General features: G+C 36.6%; 1 protein-coding gene across 3 annotated transcripts in view; it reads left to right on the top strand.

The window, feature by feature from the left end:
* The window catches only part of HELQ (helicase, POLQ like), a 38,597-nt gene extending 14,635 nt beyond the window's left edge, over nt 1-23,962 (top strand). For 2 of the 3 annotated variants that reach the window (XM_053597692.1, XM_053597760.1), the window contains 11 exons: nt 539-684; nt 1,968-2,207; nt 7,016-7,157; nt 7,532-7,636; nt 11,459-11,681; nt 12,922-13,079; nt 14,545-14,643; nt 18,595-18,768; nt 20,971-21,084; nt 22,047-22,181; nt 23,746-23,962. In XM_053597692.1, coding sequence (XP_053453667.1) covers nt 539-684; nt 1,968-2,207; nt 7,016-7,157; nt 7,532-7,636; nt 11,459-11,681; nt 12,922-13,079; nt 14,545-14,643; nt 18,595-18,768; nt 20,971-21,084; nt 22,047-22,181; nt 23,746-23,853 — 1,644 coding nt within the window. In that variant the 3' untranslated portion in view covers nt 23,854-23,962. Of the gene's footprint in view, nt 1-538; nt 685-1,967; nt 2,208-7,015; nt 7,158-7,531; nt 7,637-11,458; nt 11,682-12,921; nt 13,080-14,544; nt 14,644-18,594; nt 18,769-20,970; nt 21,085-22,046; nt 22,182-23,745 lie in introns of those variants that run through there. The other variant, XR_008381273.1, reaches the window with a different exon arrangement.
* The last annotated feature ends 526 nt before the right edge of the window (nt 23,963-24,488 follow it).

Raw genomic sequence — 24,488 nt, 5'->3', positions numbered from 1 at the left:
CCTTTAATTTTCTTTAGCTTAATTCCAGTTTTTCAGACTAAGCATACCTAATAAAACCCAAATAACCTAAGAAAAATGTAGAATTTAACAATTTGATATTTAATACAGATTTTATCTTTCTTTTATTAAATGAGAAGTTCAGGCTCAGCACCGTAACACAGTGGTTACAGCACTGGCCACATGCACCGAGGCTGGCCGGACTGGGCCAGCTAAACAACAGTGACAACTGTAACAAAAAAATAGCTGGACATTGTGGCGGGTGCCTATAGTCCCAGATAGTTGAGAGGCTGAGGCAAGAGAATCGCTTAAGCCCAAGAGTTGGAGGTTGCTGTGAGCTATGACAGCACAGCACTCTACTGAGGGTGACATAGTGACACTCGGTCTCTCAAAAAAAATAAAACAAATAAAAATAGATAAATAAATGAGAAGTTCAAAATTATGTTTATTTTAAGTCACACCTTTCAAGTCACACTAGTGAAATATTGATACTGTTTCATGGTTACTGACTCCTTTGTCTCTACATCTTATGGTTTTGCAGTATTCTGATACCCTGAAAAAGATGGATCCTGATCACTTAGTCGCATTGGTGACAGAAGTTATTCCCAATTATTCCTGTTTGGTTTTTTGTCCCACTAAGAAGAACTGTGAAAACATAGCAGAAATGATATGCAAATTTTTAAGCAAGTAGGTTAATCTTTGAAAAACATTGTTTTATTTTTATTATGAATTCCAGGTTGTATATTACATTTATTGAGCTAATACTACTTCCTGCAGAACATTATATTAAATTGTTACACTACATTCTCAAGGCCTTAACTTTGAAGAAAGAAAACTTAACTGTGAAATTTACGTAAGTAGCCAAAGAAAAATTCTAAGGTTATATTTAATCCTTATATTGGGTATGAGATTATATTGGGTATGACAAAGCTTTGTCATACCCAACATAATGGCTTAGATCAGTGATTTAATACTTTGCACTGTGAATGATCCTTGAGCCTTTTAAAAATCTCATTGTTCAGGCTACATGTTAAAATTAGACTCTGTGGGAGTAGCACCCACGCATCATTTTGTAAAGCTCCCCAGGCAAGTCCAACATCAGCCAAGGTTAAGAACCACTGGCTTAGGTAGTCAAAAGGCTAAGACTAATCACTGTTGGGACAGAGCCTATCTTCAGCTTAAGCATCACTTTAATCAAATACTGGTACTTCTGTTTTCTTAGTAAACTTCACACTTAAGTCATGTGGACATTTGAATTTAGTTTCCTAAGTAAAAAATGTACTGGTTTATAGTTTTATGATATTTTGATGTCAGCTTTGTCATACCCATAGATAAAAGTGTGATGTGACTTTAAATAATATATAGTTCAGTTTTCCTGCCCCTATTTGTCCCATGTCTAGTTTTATCACCTTTTCAGATTTCTTTTCGGCCCTTTTTTTGTGAGATATTATTTGAGGTTTCTAAAGTGCTGGGGGTGTAGACAGTATTCACTATATACTATGATTTAATAATATAAATTTTCCATCTTGAGAGATAAAAATGTATACCTTAAAATAAAATTAACCACCTTTAATAATGATGTATGTTGTACAGGAAAAAAATCATTATAACATCTAGAGCAAGGGTCTAAACCTAGCGTCCATGGATTCTTGGAAGTACAGAAATTAACTTCAGGAAATCTCTGAACCCTCTAAAATTCTATGTAAAATATTGTGTTTGTGTGAATAGTTGTATTTTTCCTTAGCTTTAATCAGATTCTCAACAGGGTTCTGTGACCTACAAGTAGACTAGGAGGCTGCCTAATAGTTAATGAAGTCAGAATCAAAATTCTAAGAATGTTTTGTATACTTACATCCATAAAAGTAGTACATTTTTTAAAAATGTTTATGTGACATCTACTAGAATGAAAGTCATAGGCATTTTGTCACTATGAGATCAAGGGTTCATATTCTAACAGATCTTTCTCCTAGGGCCTATCTGAAACACAGGGAGAAAGAGAAAAATGAGGTGATTAAGAACCTGAAGAATATGAGCAGTGGCAATTTGTGTCCTGTTCTAAAACACACCATCCCCTTTGGAGTGGCTTATCATCATAGTGGTTTAACAAGTGATGAAAGGAAGCTCTTGGAGGAGGCGTACTCCACGGGGGTTCTCTGCCTTTTTACCTGCACTTCCACCCTCGCGGCAGGCGTCAACCTGCCAGCTCGAAGGTGAGGGGTAAACTAACTGCTGGCCTGGTACAGACCAGGCTTGGAACTATTTTCCATTCCCAGCTTGCAAGGAGTTTTGCTGTTCACTCCTAGTTGTGGCTAAGAATTTATCAAATGTTTTTCAGTATTTGCTGAATTAATTGTTTGGTTTACTTCCTTTGATATTTTAATGAATATTAAATAAATATCTTCTGAAATGAAAAATAACATTAATAAGGCAAGAATGTTCTTTGGGGCGGGGTTTATCCAGTTAAGGCGGGAAAGCTCTGTATGGGGTTTTTTTTCTTCTGGGGCCTGGCAGGGCCCAGAAGATGTGGTCCTCCCCTTACTGATTCAAACCCCAGTGCTGCGAAGAGGGTCCCACTAGGTGCCACCTCGCAGTAGTCTGCCTCCCTCAGTCTGAAAGAGTTTAACATAGGGATCTCCTTGAAACCCTGGAGAATTGATCCATAAAGACATTTGAGTCTTGTATCTATCATTTTTAGAGCAGGTCCAAAGCAATGGGACTATATAATTGATCTCTGGTCTTTATCACTTGTAACAATGGGGTATTTTTCTAGTAAGTGATCAATTTTTATAAATTTTCCACGAGGATTAAAAGATACATGTATTTTCTGTTGCATATGCAGACTTACACATCTCTTGGAGTTCAGGTTGTTAATTGTGTAGTCAGCTCCTCTATTTTCTTACTATTTTTGGTTCTTTGATCTGTCAGTTTCAGAGAACTGTCATAGTCTCCCACTTTAATTATGTAGTTGTCATTTATGTAGTTGTCAAATTTCTAGAAATTTTTGCTTTTTATATTTCAAAACTATGTATACAAAGGTTTACTTCAAATATCTTGTTACTGAGTTATACCTTGTATCAATATATCGGATAACTAGATATAAATGTCTGATTTCAAATCAAGAGTTTAGTTTATTATATGTCAAACAGGAGGCAGTACAAATAATCAAAATATGCAATAAACTATTCACAGTTTTGCTATCTTAATGGTGCTTGTTTATGCCAGCAGTGAAGAAGCCTAGAGAGCAAGTGTCTATGAAATCATGAAAGGTGTTTTCCACAGCTTGTTGACAATTAAGTATTTTTCCTTGCAAGGAGTGGTGCAAATCCTGGGAGAAGTGGTAGTTAGTTCATGCAAGGTCTGTGCAAGACATTCATGCAAGACAGTGAATGACAGATTGCTTCCAACTCCAGCCTCTGGTACTTTGAGCAACATAGTGTGTGCAACGTGGGGTCAAGTGTTATCTTGCAAAAGGATTAGCCTGTTTCTATTATCCAATCCCAGCTACTTAATCACAAGCAACTTCATCATTTCATCCAGTTGTTTGCAGTAGACATCTGCTGTAAGTGATTGACCAGGTTTCATGAAGCTCTAAGTGGATAATACCAGCAATGGACCACCAAACAGGCACCATTAGTTTTCTGTGATGAATACTTGGGTTTGGCTGTGTTTCGGCACTTCGTATTTATCCTTTGTGCTGAATGCTTGTGATTGCCAAGGTAACCATAAGGTGTAGAAACGGTTTGCCTTTATGTTGTGACAGCAATGAAAGGCAAGCTTTGAGCTGATTTCTCTTCTGATGTTCATTTAATTGATGCAGAACCCATCTATCCAGTTGCTTTACCTTACTGATTTGTTTCAAGGGGTCCAATACTGTTGAAATAGTAATGTCAAACCTGACTAATTCATACATAGTTTGAGATGGATTCACTTCCACTACAGCTTTCAGCTCATCGTTATCCACATTGGTCTCAGGTCACCCACTCATTTTTAAGATTAAAATCACCAGAAGGGAACTTCTCAAACCATCAGTGTTCATGTGTGTTCACATCCTTCTCAAACACTTTGTTGACATTTTGAGCTGTCTGCACTGCACTGGTTCCACAATGGAACTCAGATTTGAAAATGATACGAATTTTTGACTTATCCATAGTTTCCCAAAAATTGCTCTAAAACAAAATTTTAAAGGTAATCACACAAACCAAACTCTGCATGAGGCAGGAGGATCACCTGAGCTGAGGAGTTTGAGGTTGCAGTGAGCTATGATACTGCACTCTGGCCCAACAGTGAGAAGTTGTATCAGAAAAAAAAAAAAAAAAAAAAAATTTGCATCTTTGCACAGCTGAACATGTCTTTTTTTTTTTTTTTCCTTCACACTTTTGACACTTTGCTAGGAAAGGAATTCTAGTCTTAAATGTTTTTCCTCTAGGGAAATATTGTAAATATTAATCCATGTCTTCTAGAGACCAGTGTTGCTTATTTTTGTTTTTGCATGGATTTTCTGGTTTTTTTCCTCTCCAATAGCTTTTAGGCTTTTCTTTTAATCTTAAATTTTCATCATGGTGTATAATCATAAATGTAGTTATTGCATTCCCCCTTCACGTAATAATAGCTTTACATACATTGACTTACTAGACCTCACAATTCTGTGAGAAGTTATATTTTATTGTCCACATCATATGCGAGGGAAAACTGAGGCACTGAACAGTTTAATAACTTACGTAATTAATGAGTTGTAAAGCCAATGTTTGAACCCAGGAAGTCTGATTCTGCCATCCTGACATACCCACTTTTCACTCATAGGGCCCAGCACTTGAATAGATGCTCTTACTGTGAGCTTTATTCTTTTTTAAGTAATTTTTTTCTGTTATTTCTTCTCATTATCTCTGTTCTCAGCTTTGTAACTTCAGTTAGACAGGGTTGAGTCCTCTTAGATTGAGCTTGCGTGTCTCTTTCTTATACATTTTTCAATCCATTTGAGCTATGTGATTTCTTCAACTTTACTTTCCACATAAAAAATCAGTTTTTAACTATATCCATTAACTATTTCCATTTATCATTCAATTCCTCCATTGAATTTTTTTTTTTTTTGAGACAGAGTCTTACTTTGTCACCCTGGGTAGAGTGCTATGGTGTCATAGCTCACAACAACCTCAAACTCTTGAGCTCCAGTGATCCTCTTGCCTCAGCCTCCCAAATAGCTGGGACGACAGGTGCCTGCCACAATGCTTGGTTATTTTTAGAGATAGGGCCTCACTCTTTTTCAGGCTGGTCTTGAAACCCTGAGCTCAGGCAATCCACCCGCCCTGGCCTCCCACAGTGTTAGGATTACAGGCATAAGCCACAGCACCCAGATGTCAATTGAATTTTTTTGATGAATTTTTGATTTTTTAATTCCCAAGAACTCTCTTCTGCTATTCTTTCTTTATAATAGTCTGCTTTCAAATTGTGACAATACTATTCTGTGGAATTTTTCTGTGGGTACTAATCAGTATTTTTTTAAGTTCTGTTCTGTACCCTGTTTTATCTGTCTTTTATTTTAAAAAAGTCATTTATTCTATATATTCTTGTTTTTCTTTTGTGTTGTTAATTTTCTTCAAGTGTTTGATAATCTTGGCTGCCTATTGATAATTATAAATAAAAGAGTAGGTTGATTTGTATAGATAAGTGACATAGATTTCCTCTCCCTTTGGGACAGACAAGCCGACTACAGACATCTGTATACACGAGCACAACTTAAATCGCCATCATTGTGGGTCAACAACAGTTGAAATCTAAATTTAACATACCTCAAAATAATTCTATGCATAAATTCTGTACTAGTGGCGTATGGTCAAATTTTTTATTTATGAAGTGTAAAATCAAAAAACTTTGGCAAATACTGCTATAGATTGATCATAGGTCTTGTAGATAGCAGACTTGAGTTCAAATGACTATTCCCATAATTATTGATTTGGTAGTTTAGGGCAAGCCACTTAACAGAGCTTTAGTTAACGCCTTTGTAAAAAATATAAAATTAAATAAAATTTTGAAAAGTATAGCCAGGCATGGTGGCTCATGCCTGTAATCCTAGCACTGTAGGAGGCCGAGGCAGGTAGAACTCAAGAATTCCAGACCAGCCTGAGCATGAGTGAGACCCCATCTGTACTAAAAATAGAAAAAAGAGCCAGGCATTGCATCAGGCACCTATAGTCACAGCTACTTGGGAGGCTGAGGCAGGAAGAGTGCTTGAGCCTAAGCCTTTGAGGTTGTTGTGAGCTATGATGCCACAGCACTCTACCCACGGCAAGAGTATAAGAATCTGTTTCAAAAAAATAAAATAGAATATTATTACTAAGAGTTTTATACGAATTACAGATGATATATGTAAAGAACATCATATATTCTTGGTAAATAATAGTTACCTTTTATTTTTAGTTACTATGTCATTAAATTTAATATGACTAAATGAAATTAAGAGTTTTGAAAACAGGCCAGTCACAGTGGCTAACACCTGTAATCCTAGTACTATGGGAGGCCAAGGCAGGAGGATCACTTGAGCTCAGGAGTTCAAGACCATCCTGAGCAACAGCAAACCCCCATCTCCACAAAAAAAAGAAAAATTAGCCAAGCCTGGTGGTATGTGCCTATAGTCCCAGCTACTCAAGAGTCTGAGGCAGGAGGATCGCTTAAACTTCCCACCTTAGCCTCAGTTTGAGGTTGCAATGAGCTAGTATGATGCCAACTGCACTCTAGCCAGGCAGATAGAGCAAGGATCTGTCTCAAAAAATAAACAAAAAATGGGGAGAGCTGAGAAACGGAAGGGGCTTGGGGGTGGTATAAGGGGTGTGTTACACCTTTGGGGGTCAGGACATAATTATAAGAGGGTCTTTATCTAACAAAGGCGATCACTGTGTAACCTGGTTCTGTGTACCCTCAATGAATCCCCAACAATAAATAAATAAATAAATAAATTTTTTAAAAGGTGCTATCTGCTTGCAATAGATGATGTGTCTTTTAATTAATTTTATCAATTCCACAGAGTTATTTTAAGAGCTCCCTATGTTGCTAAGGAATTTTTAAAGAGGAATCGATATAAACAGATGATTGGCAGAGCTGGTCGTGCTGGCATAGATACTATTGGGGAAAGTATCCTTATTTTGCAAGAGAAAGACAAACAACAGGTAATACTTAATCTAGTTGGCTGGTTTTCTCTTCTTTTTCTTGGTCATTAGCCCTTTTATGAGATGATCTTTCTAAAGTTATTTATTAATTTCCCTTTAAATGATGCTTCCTTTCCTATATGATTAAGAATTAGAAAGAGTAAAAAAAATAATTAGAAAGAGTAGTTTGAAAATTTTTATATTTTAGATAGTAAAAAAGTATTTTCCTCATTTATCTTTCTCCCATTTTTGTGAGGACAAATTTTAAATTCTTATTTTTTGCCTTTATATTTTTTGCCTCCTCCTAGCTCCATAAGATTTACATAAAATGTAAAATATTTATATGGAACATCATTTACTTTTAATAACACAAAGCATTGCTTTACCTTTCATAGGTATTGGAGTTAATAACTGGACCTTTGGAAAACTGTTACAGCCATCTTGTTCAGGAATTCACCAAGGGAATTCAAACTTTGTTTCTCTCTTTGGTTGGCTTGAAGGTATTTTTATTATTTTTGAATCTTATTACTGTCACCTGAGGTAATAGAGGTTAAAAAGTTATTCAAACTAGGGGCGGCGCCTGTGGCTCAGTGAGTAGGGCGCCAGCCCCATATGCGAGGGTGGCGGGTTCAAACCCAGCCCCGGCCAAACTGCAACAACAAAAAAAAAAATAGCCAGGCATTGTGGTGGGCACCTGTGGTCCCAGCTGCTTGGGAGGCTGAGGCAGGAGAATCGCATAAGCCCAAGAGTTAGAGGTTGCTGTGAGCCGTGTGACGCCACGACACTCTACCCGAGGGCGGTACAGTGAGACTCTGTCTCTACAAAAAAAAAAAAAAGTTATTCAAACTATAAAGCGTTTAAAAAAAGGTAACTTCTAATCTGATGTATGATAAATCTTGTTCTGGATTTATATGTATATTTTTAATCCTTTGAGTTACAGGAAATGTGAGAAATCAAATTATAATTGGGATCTATCACAATTAAAAGACTTTAGTGGCTGTTATGGAAGATACAAGAAATTATAAAGCTATGGGTCCTGATGTGGAAAATCCAGCAGCTCTCCTCTTAGTAGTAGTGAGGTACACCTGTAATTCCGTGACCATTCTAAGATCTTATCAACATTTGGGAGATCAGTATTGCCCTTATCAGGTAGGGGGAAATGAGGTACAATAGGGAAATATTCTCTTTCCTAATACTCTAAATTAACCGTGTTTGCCGTGTAAAATGCACTATCATGTATAATGTGCACCCACATTTTTGCCCCTTTAAGAAAGTGGCTGGCCCTCAGCCAGGAGAGACACATCTGGGGAGCCCTAATGCTCTCTGGTAAACATGGAGATCACACCACCCTCCACAGCCACCTCCTCCATGAAGGCTCCCCTTCCCTCTCTCCCAGGAACCCTTCCCTCTCTGCCCCCTATGTGGCCAGCAGAGCGCAAGCTTCTGAAGCTGCTGGGCCATGAGCAGCCAGGTGGGACCCTGGGACCTGTGGCAACTCTCCCAGTCCCCTCCACACAGCCATGGCTCACATCACCAGCCCCACCACTGCCCTCTGCCCTTATTGCAGCTCTTGGCAGAGGCCACTCTGGCCTACTCCCACTGGATCCCAGATCCTCCAGACTAGAGCGCTATGTACCTGGTGGGCCCAGGTGGGAGGGCCTGGTGACCCCAGAGGAGCAGAGTTCCCCCTCTCCCTAGCCGTACTACCAACATATAATGCACATTCTTATTTTTCCCTCAAAATTTTGGGCTAAAAAGTGTACGTTATACATAGAAAATTATGTTAGCTTTCTTTTCCAGGAGTACTCATCAGGTAAATCTCTCCCTCAGGGTTATCCTTGGGTTAATTACATTATAACTTTGTGCCCAAGGTCACTCAGTCACAAAGTGTTAAAGCCAGGGTTTGATTGAACTTTGTCTAGCTACAAACCCCAGTTCTTAATTCATCACATAGTCTGGCTTCATTTATATGAACAGTTTGAGTAAAAGCACAAAAGGTGACCAGTAAATAGAAAAGATAGCACAAGATTAGCTTTGATTATCTTGCAGGTAAATGGTATACTCATAATACTCCCTCACTACTTAGAAGAGTGAAAGGCTAGAAGAAGAAAAGGAATTAGTTCTGCATTTTGAACGAAATACAGGTTATAAATAAGGAGAGGGAAGGGGCAAATCATTTCAGGTACTTAAAACAGAGTGAAAGATAAGAAAGCTTAAGATGATATGAGGTAAAAATGAACTAACTCTGTAGCTCTAGAGAGGAGGGCTGAGGATGTTGAAGAATAGAAGTTTGGTGGAAAAAGTTGGGGCCAGAGCATGTGTTATAGCTTGGGGAAGATATGCGAGCATGCTGAAAGACCAGTCTAAATTGCTGTGATGTGGTCACTCATTAGGGGAGAGTTAGTTCTGTGGTTATATAGATCAAGGGCTCTGATATCACACATACCTGAGTCCTTGTTCTGATCTATCTCTTACTACCCTGGGCAGGTTACTAAACTTGATAGTCTCCTTATCTATAAAACGGGGGTAGTAATAGTACGCAGTATTGCAGGACTAGTCTGGACACATTGGTAGTGATCCACGTATAATGTGATAAAGACCTCGAGTAGGGCAAGCCAAGGGATTAATAAAGAATGTAGGGAGATCACAAAGATGGCCAAGTCTTAATCCATTTGTACATCAGATAAGATGGCAAATCTAGAGAAATGGTGATCCAAGGTCATTCAGTGAATTAAGGCTATGATGGGACTATAACTCAGCCTTCCAACGAGGCAGCCTATACTTTTTCCAGTGTGCCATTGTGTACGTGGGACACTCAACAAGTTCACATGAAACATAACACCGTGATAGACAGTACTCTAGGTCATAAAACAAGTCTCATTAAACAGAAAGGCCAAAGACAGAGGTTGGCCTGGCGGGTTTAAATTACTACATCAGAAAGTTCTTTAGGAAAGGGTAGATGATAACCTGATGGTAGGTACGGGGATCAGGTGAAGGGTCCGCCACCCACATGTGCCCCAGTGTTAGCTGTACTCAGGCAGGAAAAAAATACAAAAATGAAATACACTGATAATACACAAACTGAGCATCAGTTCTCAAAACTGAAAAGTGTAATCTTAGCTTAATTGAATACTATATTTAGAATGCTTTTTACCAAAAGGAAGCAGAAGCAATAGAAAATGTCTGTGCCCCATATATTTTTGTTAGCCCTTATATTGGTTTTATGAATTAAGTACTTAAAATTTCCAGTTGAAATAGCATCAGAATTGTAAGAGAGAGAAATGTACTTATTGATTATCTGTATTTTAGTCTAATCTGCTGATTTCATTGAAATTGGCTAATAAGAGATTATTCTAATTCAGAGTCAACTCTACATCTGAATACCAAGCAAGGGGTAAGTATTATTCAAGACTGCTGTTGTAACTTGTAAATAGTGAATAGGGGGAGAGAAAAAGGCTGTGAAAGAACAGGAAACAGATGGGATGAAAAAGAGACAAAAACAGGCAGAAATAGACTGTTTATTTTTATCTTTAGGTAACATTTCAAGCAAGCCATTGCCTGGTTCTGTTTTAGTGGAGTCTGTCCTTCTGTTTTCTGTTTTCTTTTTTCTTTCGATGCTATTTTTAGAGTGAAAGGATGCTTTCACAGGTGCATGAAAAAGAGTGAAGGGAAGATCTATGAATGTGGCTGAGTGGAAGTTAGTGAAAATTGGTTGTGGAATAAGCAGAGCACAGCTTGGGAGATATTGTGAGAAATTAGCCAAAGACCTATTCAAAGGACTTTTTGAATGAAAAATATGCACATTTTCATAAAAAGCATGAATATAATTAATAACGGTCTTCTCCTTTAAATGTCTTCTTGTTAATTTTAAATTGTCATTATAAAATGTACGCAACTGTGTAAATTTTATATTAATCTTTTATTTAAATAGCTTTGAAGTATGAAAATGAGTCATTAGCTCTGCGCCTGTGGCTTAAGTGGCTAAGTCACCAGCCACATACGCTTGAGCTGGCAGGTTCGAATCCGCCCCGGGCCTACCAAACAACAATGTCGGCTGCCACCAAAAAATAGCCGGGCGTTGTGGCCGGCGCCTGTAGTCCCAGCTACTTGGGAGGCGGAGGCAGGAGAATTGCTTGAGCCTAAGAGTTGGAGGTTGCTGTGAGCTGTGATGTCACAGCACTCTACCCAGGGCAAAAGCTTGAGGCTCTGTCTCAAAAAAAAAAAAGAAAGAAAGAAAATGAGTCATCATCTTGATCAATGTGCATTCAGAATGATGCCTTGAATTAAGGAATATGCTCTAATAGTGTTCTGAATTGTTTCAGATTGCAACAAATCTTGGTCACATCTATAAGTTTATGAATGGTACATTTTTTGGTGTTCAGCAAAAGACTTTATTGAAAGAAAAAAGTCTCTGGGAAATAACAGTTGAATCACTGAGCTACCTGACAGAAAAAGGGCTCCTACAAAAAGACACAATTTGTAAATCTGAAGAAGAGGCCCAATGTAATTTTCATATTACAAAGTTGGGACGAGCTTCTTTTAAGGGTAAGAGTTTCCCTAAATCTCATTACTAATCTGAGGAAATACACTGAAAAAACAGAAGTTAAATCATTCTTTCTTTAAGTTGGATTTGTAATTTTATGTTAATAACATTAATGTTCTCTTATGAGCTGATAAACTACTTCAACTTTTGAAAGTTGAAAAATGTTCTGAATGTTAAGTAATTAAAATACTGCAGAAGTGTATAGAGAAAAAGACAGACATCACCCCTTCACAGCTCTCCTGCAGCGACCATGCAAATCTTAACGTCCTACCAAGAATAACACTTTGGTATATAATCTATCCAGATCTTTTCTCTACATTTCATTTCAGTGCATAATACATGAACATATATAGTTTTAAGTTTTTGTTTTTAAACAAATAATGATGTATATTATTCTTGAACTAGCTTTTTTTCTTAATATTATATCTTAGAGATCGTTCCATGACAGTGAATAGTTTTCTTTCTTAATGGCAATGTCATCACTTACTTAGTGAAAATTAATACATATCTATTCAGAAAAACCTGAGCACTTATAATTATGTTAAGGAAAGTCTTATATTCCTATTCCATTTCTACTCTATTGAGGGCTACTGCTGATAACAATTTGACATGTATTCTTCCAAATCTGTATTTGTGCATGAGGGCTGTCTGGAAAGTACTCAGCCATGGTTAATAATATTTTTCATATTATGTGGCTGGATACTTTCCAGACAGCCTTCCTATAAGTGTATATATACATATATATGCATATCCACATTTTTTTTTTTTATGAAATCCTGGTATAAATGTTGCTTTGCAATTTGCTTTTCTCATTTATAAAATATCATGAACATCTTAACTAATCAGTCCCTTTAAATCTATCTCATTTTTCTTTTAATGCTGTAGTCATTCTTTGTATGGTTCTACCATAATTTATTTAACCATTACCTCATGGATGGACATTTACCTTGTTTTTTTATTTTTCTCGATTACAAACAAGACCTTGTGAACATCTCTACTTTTGGGATACATACGGAAATATTTCCCTGAGCTAGATTCCCCAAAATAGAACAATTGGGTCTGAAAATATGTACTTACTAAATATTGATGAATACTATCAAAATAACCTTCAAAGAGTTACATAAAAGAGACTTTTGAAGACTTTTTGCTGTATTTAGATAATTTATTAATAAAATTACTTAAAGTCACCTCTTTCCCTTTCTGGTAATTTTGAAAGTTGAAATATTTATGTCTTTCTTTTAGGATCTATAGATTTAGCTTATTGTAACATTCTCTATAGAGACTTAAAGAAGGGTCTCGAAGGACTTGTGCTTGAAAGCCTACTTCATCTAATCTACCTGACAACCCCCTATGATCTGGTTGCTCAGTGTGAACCTAATTGGATGATCTACTTCAGGCAGGTGAGAATAGAAGATTTTTCAATTTAGGCTACCTAATTTATTAAAGATGATATGATTTTTGTCAAGTGATTATTCACATTTTTCCTGTATTAAAATACGTTTTGAACTGAGTCTTTAATCTTTCACTTTTTAGCAATATTAATAGAGCAACAGCATTGCTTAAGTACTCTCTGTTAAATATAAATAAATTCATTATCAAAAAATAAGGACTTTTCACAAGATGGTGTGGAAGGCGAAGAAGGAAGCTCCTGCCCCTCCCAAAGCCAAAGCCAAAGCCAAAGCAAAGGCTTTGAAGGCCAGGAAGGCAGTGCCAAGAGGCATCCACAGCCACGAAAACAGAGGATCCATACATAACAGAAGATCCATACATCAGCACCTTTCGTTGGCGAAGACACTGCAGCCCCAGCAGCAGCCCACATATCCTCGGATGAGCTCCCAGGAGAAACAAGCAAGACCACGGTGCCATCAAGTTCTCCCTGACCACTGAGTCTGCCATGAAGAAGACAGAAGACAACCACACACTCATGTTTGTTGTGGATGTCAAAGCCAACAAGCACTAGATGAAACAGGCTATGAAGAAGCTTTCTGACATTGATGTGGCCAAGGTCAACCCCCATCAAGCCCCACAGAGAGAAGAAGGCATGTGTTTGGCTCCCGATTACAATGCTTTGGATGTTGCCAACAAAACTGGGATCATCTAAACCAAGTCCAGCTGGCTAGTTCTAAATATGTAACTTTTCACCATAAAAAATAAATAAATAAATAAGGAAAGGTACCAAAAAGAAAAAAATATTATTCCTGATCCCATTCCACCAAAGACAGTTACTGTTAGGATTTGATCCTTGCATTTTGTAAAGCCTAGAATGTAAAGGAGACAGTCAAGTCTGCTGCTCATAATCAAGAGTTTAATTCTGTGAAAGCTCTATTAAGAGTCAAGCATAATAATACACTAAACCCAGTAATGTTAATACTTGAAAAGGAATTATTTATTTTATAACCATTAGCTAAGTGGAAATAGCCCTGCTTGTCTATTATGATTTTACTGTGAACAGGCTAACTACATGGAAACATATTAGGTAGAAACAATTCATAGCTTTCAATCACAGGAGATTTACTTCCTTTTAATGTTATGTTTTTAAACCATTACTCTAAGGTGTTTTAAGTTAATGAAGTTACGGTCAAAACCTTCCCTTCTTCACCCTCCCCTCAGCCATCTCCAGTGTTAAACGTAACCACACAGTCCATGGAGACCAGTACGTGTGCCCATGCCTTGAAGTAATTTTATTACAGCATGTTATATTCTAATAATGTATTTTTTGAATGTGCAATATTTGAAATAAATTTGTTTGTTGTTTCATATCCTTTAAAATTATGAAAATGTGATGTCAAAAAATAATAGATTTGGTTCAAATGACAAATTTTTAGAAATTTGATTTTTCCATGTATTTACTCTTTTTCTGTGTAGTTTAGCCAACTCAGTCCAGCAGAACAAAATGTAGCTGCTCTTCTTGGAGTCTCTGAAAGCTTTATTGGGAAGAAAGCATCAGGTCAAGCCATCAGGAAGGTACCATATCTTTTTTTCTTCCTAAACTATGAACTAAATTTGCTCAACAAAATTAATATCATTGTACCATCTCCTTTATTGATCTTTTGGTTTCACATTTTATATTTAAATTAATATAATTCTCATTCTGCTATTTAAAACATACCTGAACACCAGAAATGTATGAGTTCTGTTTTTTTTTTATTATTAAATCATAGCTGTGTACATCAATGCAATCATGGGGTACAATGTGCTCCTTTTATATACAATTTGAAACAACATTCTTTTCTGTGTGGTGTGATGGCCTTTTTTGGCAGTGTTGTATCTCTGAAATGTACTGTCATGAGGCCAGGCATGGTAGCTCACGCCTATAATCCCAGCATTCTGGGAGGCTAAGGTGGGTGGATTGCTTGAGTTTAGGAGTTCCAGACCAGCCTGAGCAAGAGCGAGATCCTGTTTCTACTAAAAATACAAAAACTGAGGCAAGAGGATCCCTTGAACCCAAGAGTTGGAGGTTGCTGTGAGCTATGGTGATGCCATGGCACTCTACCCAGGGCAACAACTTGAGACTCTGTCTCAAAACAAAACAAACAAACAAACAAATGAAATGTACTGTCATCATAGCTCGGCACCATAGCTCAGTGGTTAGGGTGCCGGCCACAAACATACATTGGAGCTGGGGGGGTTGAACCCAGCCTCAGCCTACTAAACAAAAATGACAACTGCAACAAAAAATAGCCAGGTGTTGTGACAGGCACCTATAGTCCCAGCTACTTGGGAGGCTGAGGTAAGTTAATCGCTTAAGCCGAAGAGTTTGAGGTTGATGTAAGCCATAGCACGCTACCAAGGGCGACATAGTGAGACTCTGACTCAAGAAAAAAAAAAAGAAAGGAAGAAAGGAAGGGAGGAGGGAGGGAGGAAGGGGGAGAGAGAGAGAGAGAGAGAAAGAAAGAAAGGTACTATCATGAGCATGTGAAGCTTTTATCATAAGAAAAGTAAACCTTGGGCGGCGCCCGTTGCTTAGTGGTTAGGGCACCAGCCACATACACTGAGGCTTGCAGATTCGAACCCAGACTGTGCCTGCTAAAAAACAATGACAACTGCAACAAAAAAATAGCCGAGCATTGTGGCGGGCACCTGTAGTCCCAGCTACTTGGGAGGCTGAGGCAAGAGAATCGCTCAAGCCCAAGAGTTTGAGGTTTGCTGAACTATGATGCCATAGCACTCTACCCAGGGCAACATAGTGTGACTCTGTCTCAAAAAAAAAAAGTAAATCTTACTATTCTATTTTTCTTAAGCTACTTATAGCTTATATTATAAAAATTATAAAATATTTATAAAATCTTTTCATGATATTATGTAATCCTGAAATAAGTTCAGTTCAAGATAGGAAATATATTTTGCAGAAACTATATTTGGCTTTCTACTCGAAATCAGGAGTTCTAAGATAGAACCCATCTAAACCATCTATCTAGGTTTTTTGTTATCCTCAAAGAATTCCCAGTCTAGTACTTGCAGTACATAATGCATTTTATTTGTTCTCTTTTTCTTTTTTTAAAGATTACTCAAGTGCAGTAGTAGGAGGCATAAAACAGTTTACAATGTTAAAGTTAATAAGCTAATAGACTTTTGTGTGATGTCTTATGTTTTGGTATTCAGTCAACAGGCAAGAAGCAAATATCAAATCAGAGAGAGAGAAGTGGAAATAATCCTTTGTTAACCAAGCCTTCAAATTCCTTAAGTTAATGTCTTTTTTCTCCTTATATACACTTTTTTTTCATTTTTACTTTTCTTTAATAGTCCAATGTACATTAAAACCTAATTATCTCACCTACCATTAAGCCCCATATCTTTTAAATTTATGTAGACAATACTGATTTCATTTTTTTTTAATGTAAAATGGTGTTTACTTACACTTACGTTGAATGGTGTAGCTGTCTCATGCACCATTCATAAAATTTAAAATATCTAAGAATCTTCACAGTGGCGTGCACCTGTAGTCCCAGCTACTTAGGAGGCTGAGGCAGGAGGACCTGAGGCTAAGAGTCCAAGGCCAACCAGCCTGAGAAACATAGTGTTTTTAGTGTCTCTAAAAAAAAATTAAAAATAAAAATATTTATATAGTATCCATGCTTTCACATTAATCACACTTTTTAGATTAGGGTAAAATGTTAAATAGAAATATTTCTTAAAACCTTTATATCAAACTCTGAAATGTGAAATAAAGACAAAATTAATTTGGAACTCTTTATTAAATAAAAAACATGCAAAATTTTATTAGAATAATGTATCTTTTTAAGTTAAATTCCAAATTTTTTGTTACATTTTATGTGATATTGTCAATAAATATTTGTTAAATTGACAATCAAGTATTTAAATAGTATGGATATGAGTTTATCTTAATTACAGATGGATTAGTCACTACTTTAATGTTTTGTAGGTATCCTTTTTTGCAACTCTAGAGAACATGATGTTTAGTTAAAATCTAATTAATTGTTTCACGTTGAAAAAAAGCCTTCCCCCCTTTTCTTAGCAAGAGGATCCCTTGAACCCAAGAGTTGGAGGTTGCTGTGACCTCCAACTTTCAAAAGATTTTGAAATTGACATAAAGCATTATCTTATATTATAAGCAAAATCCAATGTTAACCCAATTTATAGTTAATAATGAAGGACCACTAAAATTGGGAAATTAAATAGCCACCTTCTCCTCACTATTCAACTATCATGCTTTTTCAGCTCAATGCTTTTAAAAAGAGTGTCCTAGTATCAAGATGAAGAATCTGCAGCTCATACATCCTTCAATATGTCATCCAAAGTCTCACCCGAAGTCTCACCTCATTCTTTTCCTGTCGTAGAGGATATAATTTTGTACTAGTTTCTACCTCCTTTTTTGTCTCTCAAGTTCATCCTTTTTTCAGTTTGATTTTAAGCATCAGTTACTTTCTAAGTTAGCTTGATACTAACTATGAAATACTTTATGCAAAAATATAGTCTTTAGGCACCAGGGGCAAAAGCAGGTGCACAGGACAGAAACTGACAACTCTCAGTATTTTAACTTTGGAAACAATCATTTATCATGATCATGTGGAAATCATAGAATTTGATAATTACTCTTAGTTTACAACATAGACAGGCTTCTTAATATTTATCTAAAATGCATTAGTCTAATTTATAAGAGCAATCACAGACAGGTACAATTTACAAATGTCACAGTAAATGATATAAACATCTTCCCAACGCTCTCTTCCTCTATTCATTTCCTGTGGCTGCTGCACCAGATTACCACAAGTTGGGTCACTTAGAACAACAGACAGTGTCTCCCAGAGTTCAAAAGGCCAGAAGTGCAAAATAAGGTGTTGGCTTTGAGGGTTCCTCCCAGAGGCTCTGAGAAAAACCATCCTGTGCCTCGCTCCTAGCTTCTTGTGGTTGCCAGCGATCCTTGGCGTTCATTGGCTTCTACACAAATCCTTCCAATCTCAGCCTCCATCCTACTTTGCCTCCTTCTCTGCGTGTCTCTGTATCCTCATCACTTCTTGTAAGGTTCTCATCACTGAATTTAGACATCTGTAAAATAGCTGTAAATCCAGGATAGTCTCACCTACAGATATTTAACAATTAATAGTTACATCTGCAAATCTCCTATTTCCAAATAAGATCACATTCACAGGTACTGGAGATTAGCATTTATTTCTTTGGGGAGGGCAGGGGACCCAGTTCAACCCATTACACTCCATATAGAATGAAGTTTAATTTAAACTGGAAACAATTTGACGTGTTCTGTTTTGGAAAAATGCAAATCAATTTGACTTAACCAAAAGTATCTATGTTAGAAATTAGTTTTGTTTCTATGGAATTATTCTGTCCTTGCTATCCTACAGCACAACTTTATTTAGTGTACCGCTTGTCTAAATTTAATATAACATATACTTTTAAGCAGGTCCATTACATAAATTTATTTGATTGTCTTTCTAGAAGGTGGACAAGGACATTGTCAACAGACTTTACCTGTCTTTTGTTCTTTATACCTTGCTTAAAGAGACCAACATTTGGACTGTGTCTGAAAAATTTAATATGCCCCGAGGATATATACAAAATCTTCTCACTGGAGCTGCCTCATTCTCATCTTGTGTGTTACATTTCTGCGAGGTAATTTCATTAAATACATGATATGGACTTTATGTGTTTTAATTGTTACTAAACTCATAAACCAGTTAGGATATCACTGTTTTTTCATTGTCGACTTACTCTATTATTACAAACCATTCAAAATTTATTTAAAATAGATCTTTGTTTTCATCTGCTTATAAAAGTGCTAAATATATACTCATAGTAAAGATACAAAAATTAATCAACTAAAAGACATAATGAATAAATATCAATAAAAAGTACCAAGTTAACCCAACTCTTAGAACCATCATTAATACTTCCAGGTATTTGGAATTAAATTCTTAATCTTTCTTCATTTGTGTAGATTTTGTGTGTGTGACTGTCTTTCTTATGAGTGATAAAAGTGTCAAGTGTTTGATTAATAAGTTACCAATTTCCAAAAGCTACCACATGATTACTTAATACCATATTCTCTTGATTGCCACTGAAGCTTACAAGTTTGCTGCCAGTGTCAGGCAGCTACTCTAGGTTTTTATATCAAATTTTATTTTAAGGTTTAAAAAGAAAACTGTATTTCATGTATGTGCATGTGAGATAGATTTGTTTAAGGCTTTACTAAAAGAAACTTTCAGAATTTCCTTGAATAATACAGGAAAGCTTAGCAGACTTTTCTATCCAGATAATGTTTTATGAATGTATAATGTAAGTCATTTTTGCTGCATTTAAATGTCTTCTTATTGAGTGGCATAGTAATCCTTTTCATATTGTTTTCAACTCAATTTTTTAAAAACTTGTTCCCATAAATTCTGTTTTCTAAATTTAAGCTTTGATTCATTTGTTCCTAAACCTTCATATTTTGTGTATGTATATGGAAATTAATTATATTATATGTGCTGATAGAGGGAATAAATGATACAAATATCTTTGGCACTGGATTAAATCAATTATTTTAGCAAATTACCTTATAAGTATCTTTTGTTTACGCTGATTTCTAAATGTTAGCTCACATTCCCTGAGTTTGTGCTAGTTAAACAGTAGACAAAAATGAGTGATAAGGAAAAGCTAGCCTTTAAAATACCTTTTCCTATCTTTTCTGTGTTTGTCATGCTTTCCATAATACTCCTTTCCTTTGTTTTATTTAGGATTATGAGGATTTGAAGCCTTATAGAATTGTTCGAGTAAAAGAATCTATATGTAGAACTTGAAAAACAACTATAATTTGATGACTGAACCTAAGAAAAATCTAGCTGACAACTTAAGCTCTCTAACAAATATACTTTTAATATTTCTAAGTATTTTTTCTTTTACAAAATTATATAAGTAGTACAAAATAGTACACCAATCATATTAAGTTTTTGTTTGTTTGTTTGTTTGTTTGTGTGGGGGTTTTTTTTGGCCAGGGCCGGATTTGAACCCACCACCTCCAGTGTATGGGGCCCGTGCCCTACTCCTTTGAGCCACAGGCGCCGCCCATATTAAGATACTTTTAACAAGTAGCAAAAAACTCATAAAACTTTAAACAGTAAGAAAAAGATTATCTTATATAACAAGCACACCAGAGCTAAGGCAGCTCCAGGGTTGATTAGTTCAGTAGTTCTGTTACAGGTTTTCTTTTCTTCTTTTTACTGCCGTCTTTACTGCACTGGCTACTTCCTGTGAGGCCCCAGGATGGCTAGCTAATGCTGTCTCGTGTAGTGTGAACTCTCAAGTGATACCCAAAGGCTAGGAAGGGACCTTTAAAATAAAAGAAGCTGTTATAATGAAAAATGTAAACACATATAAAGGAAGACAGAATAACATTGAATTCCCATTTGCCTACCCAGCTTTAATTGACCAATGGCTTCCAGTATTTTTATTGTTTTCATGCTGCATTGAGTATCATCTTACATTTGAATCTTTACATATTTAGTATTTTGTCTTCAAGATAAACTCCCAGAGGTTGAAATTGTTTTTAGTCACTTGGGAAAGAAAAACTATGCATTCACTTCCTGGTGTTATTATTAAAAATGAATGAAACTTTTCTTATTGATTTATTTTTCAATTTTCAATGTTTTTCTTCATCCTAAAACCAATTCATCAAATTCCTCTGGGTCTCCACCATGTTTTCTCATAATAATTTTGGTCTCTGGCTTGAGTTACAGAACTGACATAAGGGAACATCCTGAGTCCCCTACCACATGAACTAAACTTCAAAATAACTTAACAAAATTTAAATTGCGCCTATGTCTTTGTGTTCTGCAGGAACTTGAGGAGTTTTGGGTTTATAGAGCCCTGTTGGTAGAACTTACCAAGAAGCTAACTTACTGTGTAAAGGCAGAACTAATCCCTCTTATGGAAGTGACTGGAGTTTTAGAGGTCAGTAGCTTCCCAGTTTGCACAGGTTATTTCAATTACACAAAATCAGGTTTCTACTATAGTGTGAAGTCTTACTACAGGGTAAGTAATGACAAGAGCCTTGTTACTCATTTGTCATGGGAGTCTTTTATTTAAAATAAATTGCTGCCATGGCCTCCAAGAAGACCACTATTAATTGGAAAGCAGAACTGATGAGAAATCTCAGTTGTGAAAAGAAATAACAGGAGTATAGGGGCGATTCTCCCCAAGTCTGTGTTGCTCCCACCTGTCCTTAACTTCTCTTTCTGTCTCCACACCAGTGAAGAATGGCCTTCTGTCAGTTCAGACACAGTGCTTGTGTAAGGCAGTGTGATTCAGTGGAATCAAGGGTCATTCTCAAATGTGTCCTCAACTGGTTTTTTAACTTTTCCTATTTTCTTTTTTTTTTCATTTTTGGCCGGGGCCGAGCTTGAACCTGCCACCCCCAGTATATGGGGCCGCCACCCTACTCCTTGAGCCACAGGCGCCACCCTCATCTTTTCCTACTTTCAACTCAACCCTTGGCTTCAGTTTATTCCTTATTATTCAGTTCCTGAATCTGAAGAGTTTTACTTAGAGAACATATGCACACACTAAAGGCCCAGTGAGCAGAAGGTGAAAATAATTTTAAGGATATTGGACTAGAACATTTTGCCTAAAGACCTGAAATACTGCCACCAACCCAAGTGCCTTGATGGACTCCTCATTCCTGATCACAGTGCCCATTAATTGGCTGAAGTTCCATAGAAAGCAGCTTGCAGTAGGCTTGGAGCCACCCAAGTGTGTCTTTAGAAATTCTTCAAGATTCTGATGTGTTATCTCTTCATATTTATTTTATTATCTTAGTGTATCCCTATCTTTTAATGTAAGATTTTTCCCTTCAATAAGATGCTTCATTTTTTCTTAATCCCAAACCCTGATCTTACTTGTTTTTCACTTTTCAGGGTCGAGCAAAGCAGTTATACAATGCAGGTTACAAAAGCCTAACGCACTTAGCTAATGCAGATCCTGAAGTGCTGATAAGGACAGTTGATCACTTATCAAGGCGCCAGGCCAAGCAAATTATTTCGTCAGCAAAGGTAAGAAAACCACTATTTAACCTTTATGGTATTTTGTAGTGTCATCTCCTTATACTTTAGACATAAGAACAAACACATACAGCATTGCATAATAGTTTATTTCTATGGACAAAAAAGTATGTCTTCACAATCTGTGAGTAAAATAACGCATCAATTATGACATATGACACAAATCTTGTTTAAAAGAGAAGGACCTCCTAAAAATCAAAAACAACTTTAAGTGTTCTTTGAAATACAGGAAACCATGGAAGTCATCAAGCTCTGCCTCCTCACACGTCCTTCACAGAAATTCTTTCCTCAGTATCCTCAACATCTGGTCTGCTCACCTTTGAGCACCATCTGAAAAGGAGCTTGCAACATCAGAAATTAAGTTGTTCTATTCTCAGATGCTCTTAGTGTTACAAAAATCATCCCAATGTGCTGAAGCTAAATTTTGCCTTCTTAAAATTTCTACCATTGCAATTAGAGTACCATCTCTGGAACTAGTCTATTCTTTAGTTTATATGGTAGATTCTCAGATATTTGAAAATAGCTTTCAGGCCTGGCACAGTAGCTCACACCTGTAATCCTAGCATTTTGGGAGGCCAAGGCAGGTGGATTGCTTGAGCTCACGGATTTGAGACCAGCCTGAGCTAGAGCGAAACCGTCTCTAAAAATAGCTGGGCATTGTGGCAGACACCTGTAGTCCCAGCTACTTAGGAGGCTGAGGCAAGAGAATCGCTTGAGCCCGAGTTTGAGGTTGCTGTGAGCTGTGACGCCAGGGCACTCTACCCATTAAGCCTACCTAAATACAATTTAATCATTTTTATATAATACTCTGTAATGCTATGCTTTATCAAATTGGTAAAGAGTGTTTTTTTTTTTACTTTTAGTCAGTTTCAAGGTTGTTTCCCCTTTCTGATTTCGCTAAATGTTTTATTATAAATATTCTAAAACAAAAGTATAGTGCAAATACTTCACCTCTACATATAAAAAACCCAGATTCAACAATTGCCAATATTTTTTTTCTGATTTTTAGAAGAAAGAGGAAAAAATCATTACTCAGCAAACACTCATTGACATCTTCTACATACCAAGTTTACAAATACTATTTTTGCTCATGTTGCTTTTGAAATTAACCATTTTAACTTTAGAAGCTTGAATAAAACTTTTCCTTGAAATACGGGTGGGTTTTTTAAAGCATACTAAATTTTGAGGAATAATAAAAGGCATACATATAAAGAACATTTTCAAGAGCTAATTAAATTTTTGCAAAATTGTCTAGATTTTATAGATTAAAAGTTAATTTTTAAGTGGCTGAGTCTTCAATAAAACAAATCTTTGAGACTATTAAAGCTCCTTTTATTTTTGGTATACTAATGCAGTGATCAGCTAAAATGGTTTTAACTAAATGCTTCAGCGCCATTTACTGTAATCACTTGTTCTTAAGTGGCCATTTTTCAATCTCGTTATTAATGTACAGATTACTGATGTATAAGGTTTCAGGTGTCCAATAGGTAGTAGTAAAACTGGCGATTCTCTAGCAATGCGTATTTTGTCCTTATGTCTCGACATTTTATTGTAGATGCTGTTGCATGAAAAAGCAGAGGCTTTGCAGGAAGAAGTCGAAGAGTTATTGAAATTGCCCTCCGACCTTCCTGGTGCTGTGGCTTCTCCCGTTGAAAAGGCATGAAGCTATCTGATGAGCATTTTCAAATATGAATTATTTATTGCACATATGTCTTATTCAAGATTCCTTATACTTTATAAATTGAAAAATATATATTTTAATTATACATTAAGAACTGTGGATAATGTTTGAATATACCTCTCTCTCATAATTGCTACCAACTCCAGTTAGAAAAATCCTTGAGAAATATCCAATTAGTCCAGCTTAAGTCCATTCCCCACCCCTGTGGCCAGAGTCCAGCATTACACTTTTTTAGAAGACAGATGGCATGGTAGGCAGAGAAAACCATGGCTAGTGGGAAAGAGGGCCACTGAGTGAATGGGGTGGAACGAATGACTGTCTCACCATGGAGAAACCTGTCTCCTTAAAACAAATTAAATGTTAGGTAAACTAAAGATTTGAATGTAAATTTTTCTTTTTTTTTTTTTTTTTTGAGAAGGAGTCTCACTCTGTCACCCTAGGTAGAGTGCCGTAGCATCATAGCTCACAGCAACCTCAAACTCCTAGGCGAAAGCAATCCTCCTGTCTCAGCCTCCCAAGTAGCTGGGACTACAGGTGCCTGCCACAACGCCCGGCTATTTTTCTATTTTGTAGAGACTGCTTTGCTCTGCTTTGCTCAGGCTGGTCTCAAACTCCTA

This window comes from Nycticebus coucang, chromosome 1, assembly GCF_027406575.1.
Source record: "Nycticebus coucang isolate mNycCou1 chromosome 1, mNycCou1.pri, whole genome shotgun sequence".
Taxonomy (NCBI): domain Eukaryota; kingdom Metazoa; phylum Chordata; class Mammalia; order Primates; family Lorisidae; genus Nycticebus; species Nycticebus coucang.
The sequence above is the reverse complement of the archived record's forward strand: the minus strand, read 5'-3'. Positions and strand labels throughout refer to the sequence as shown.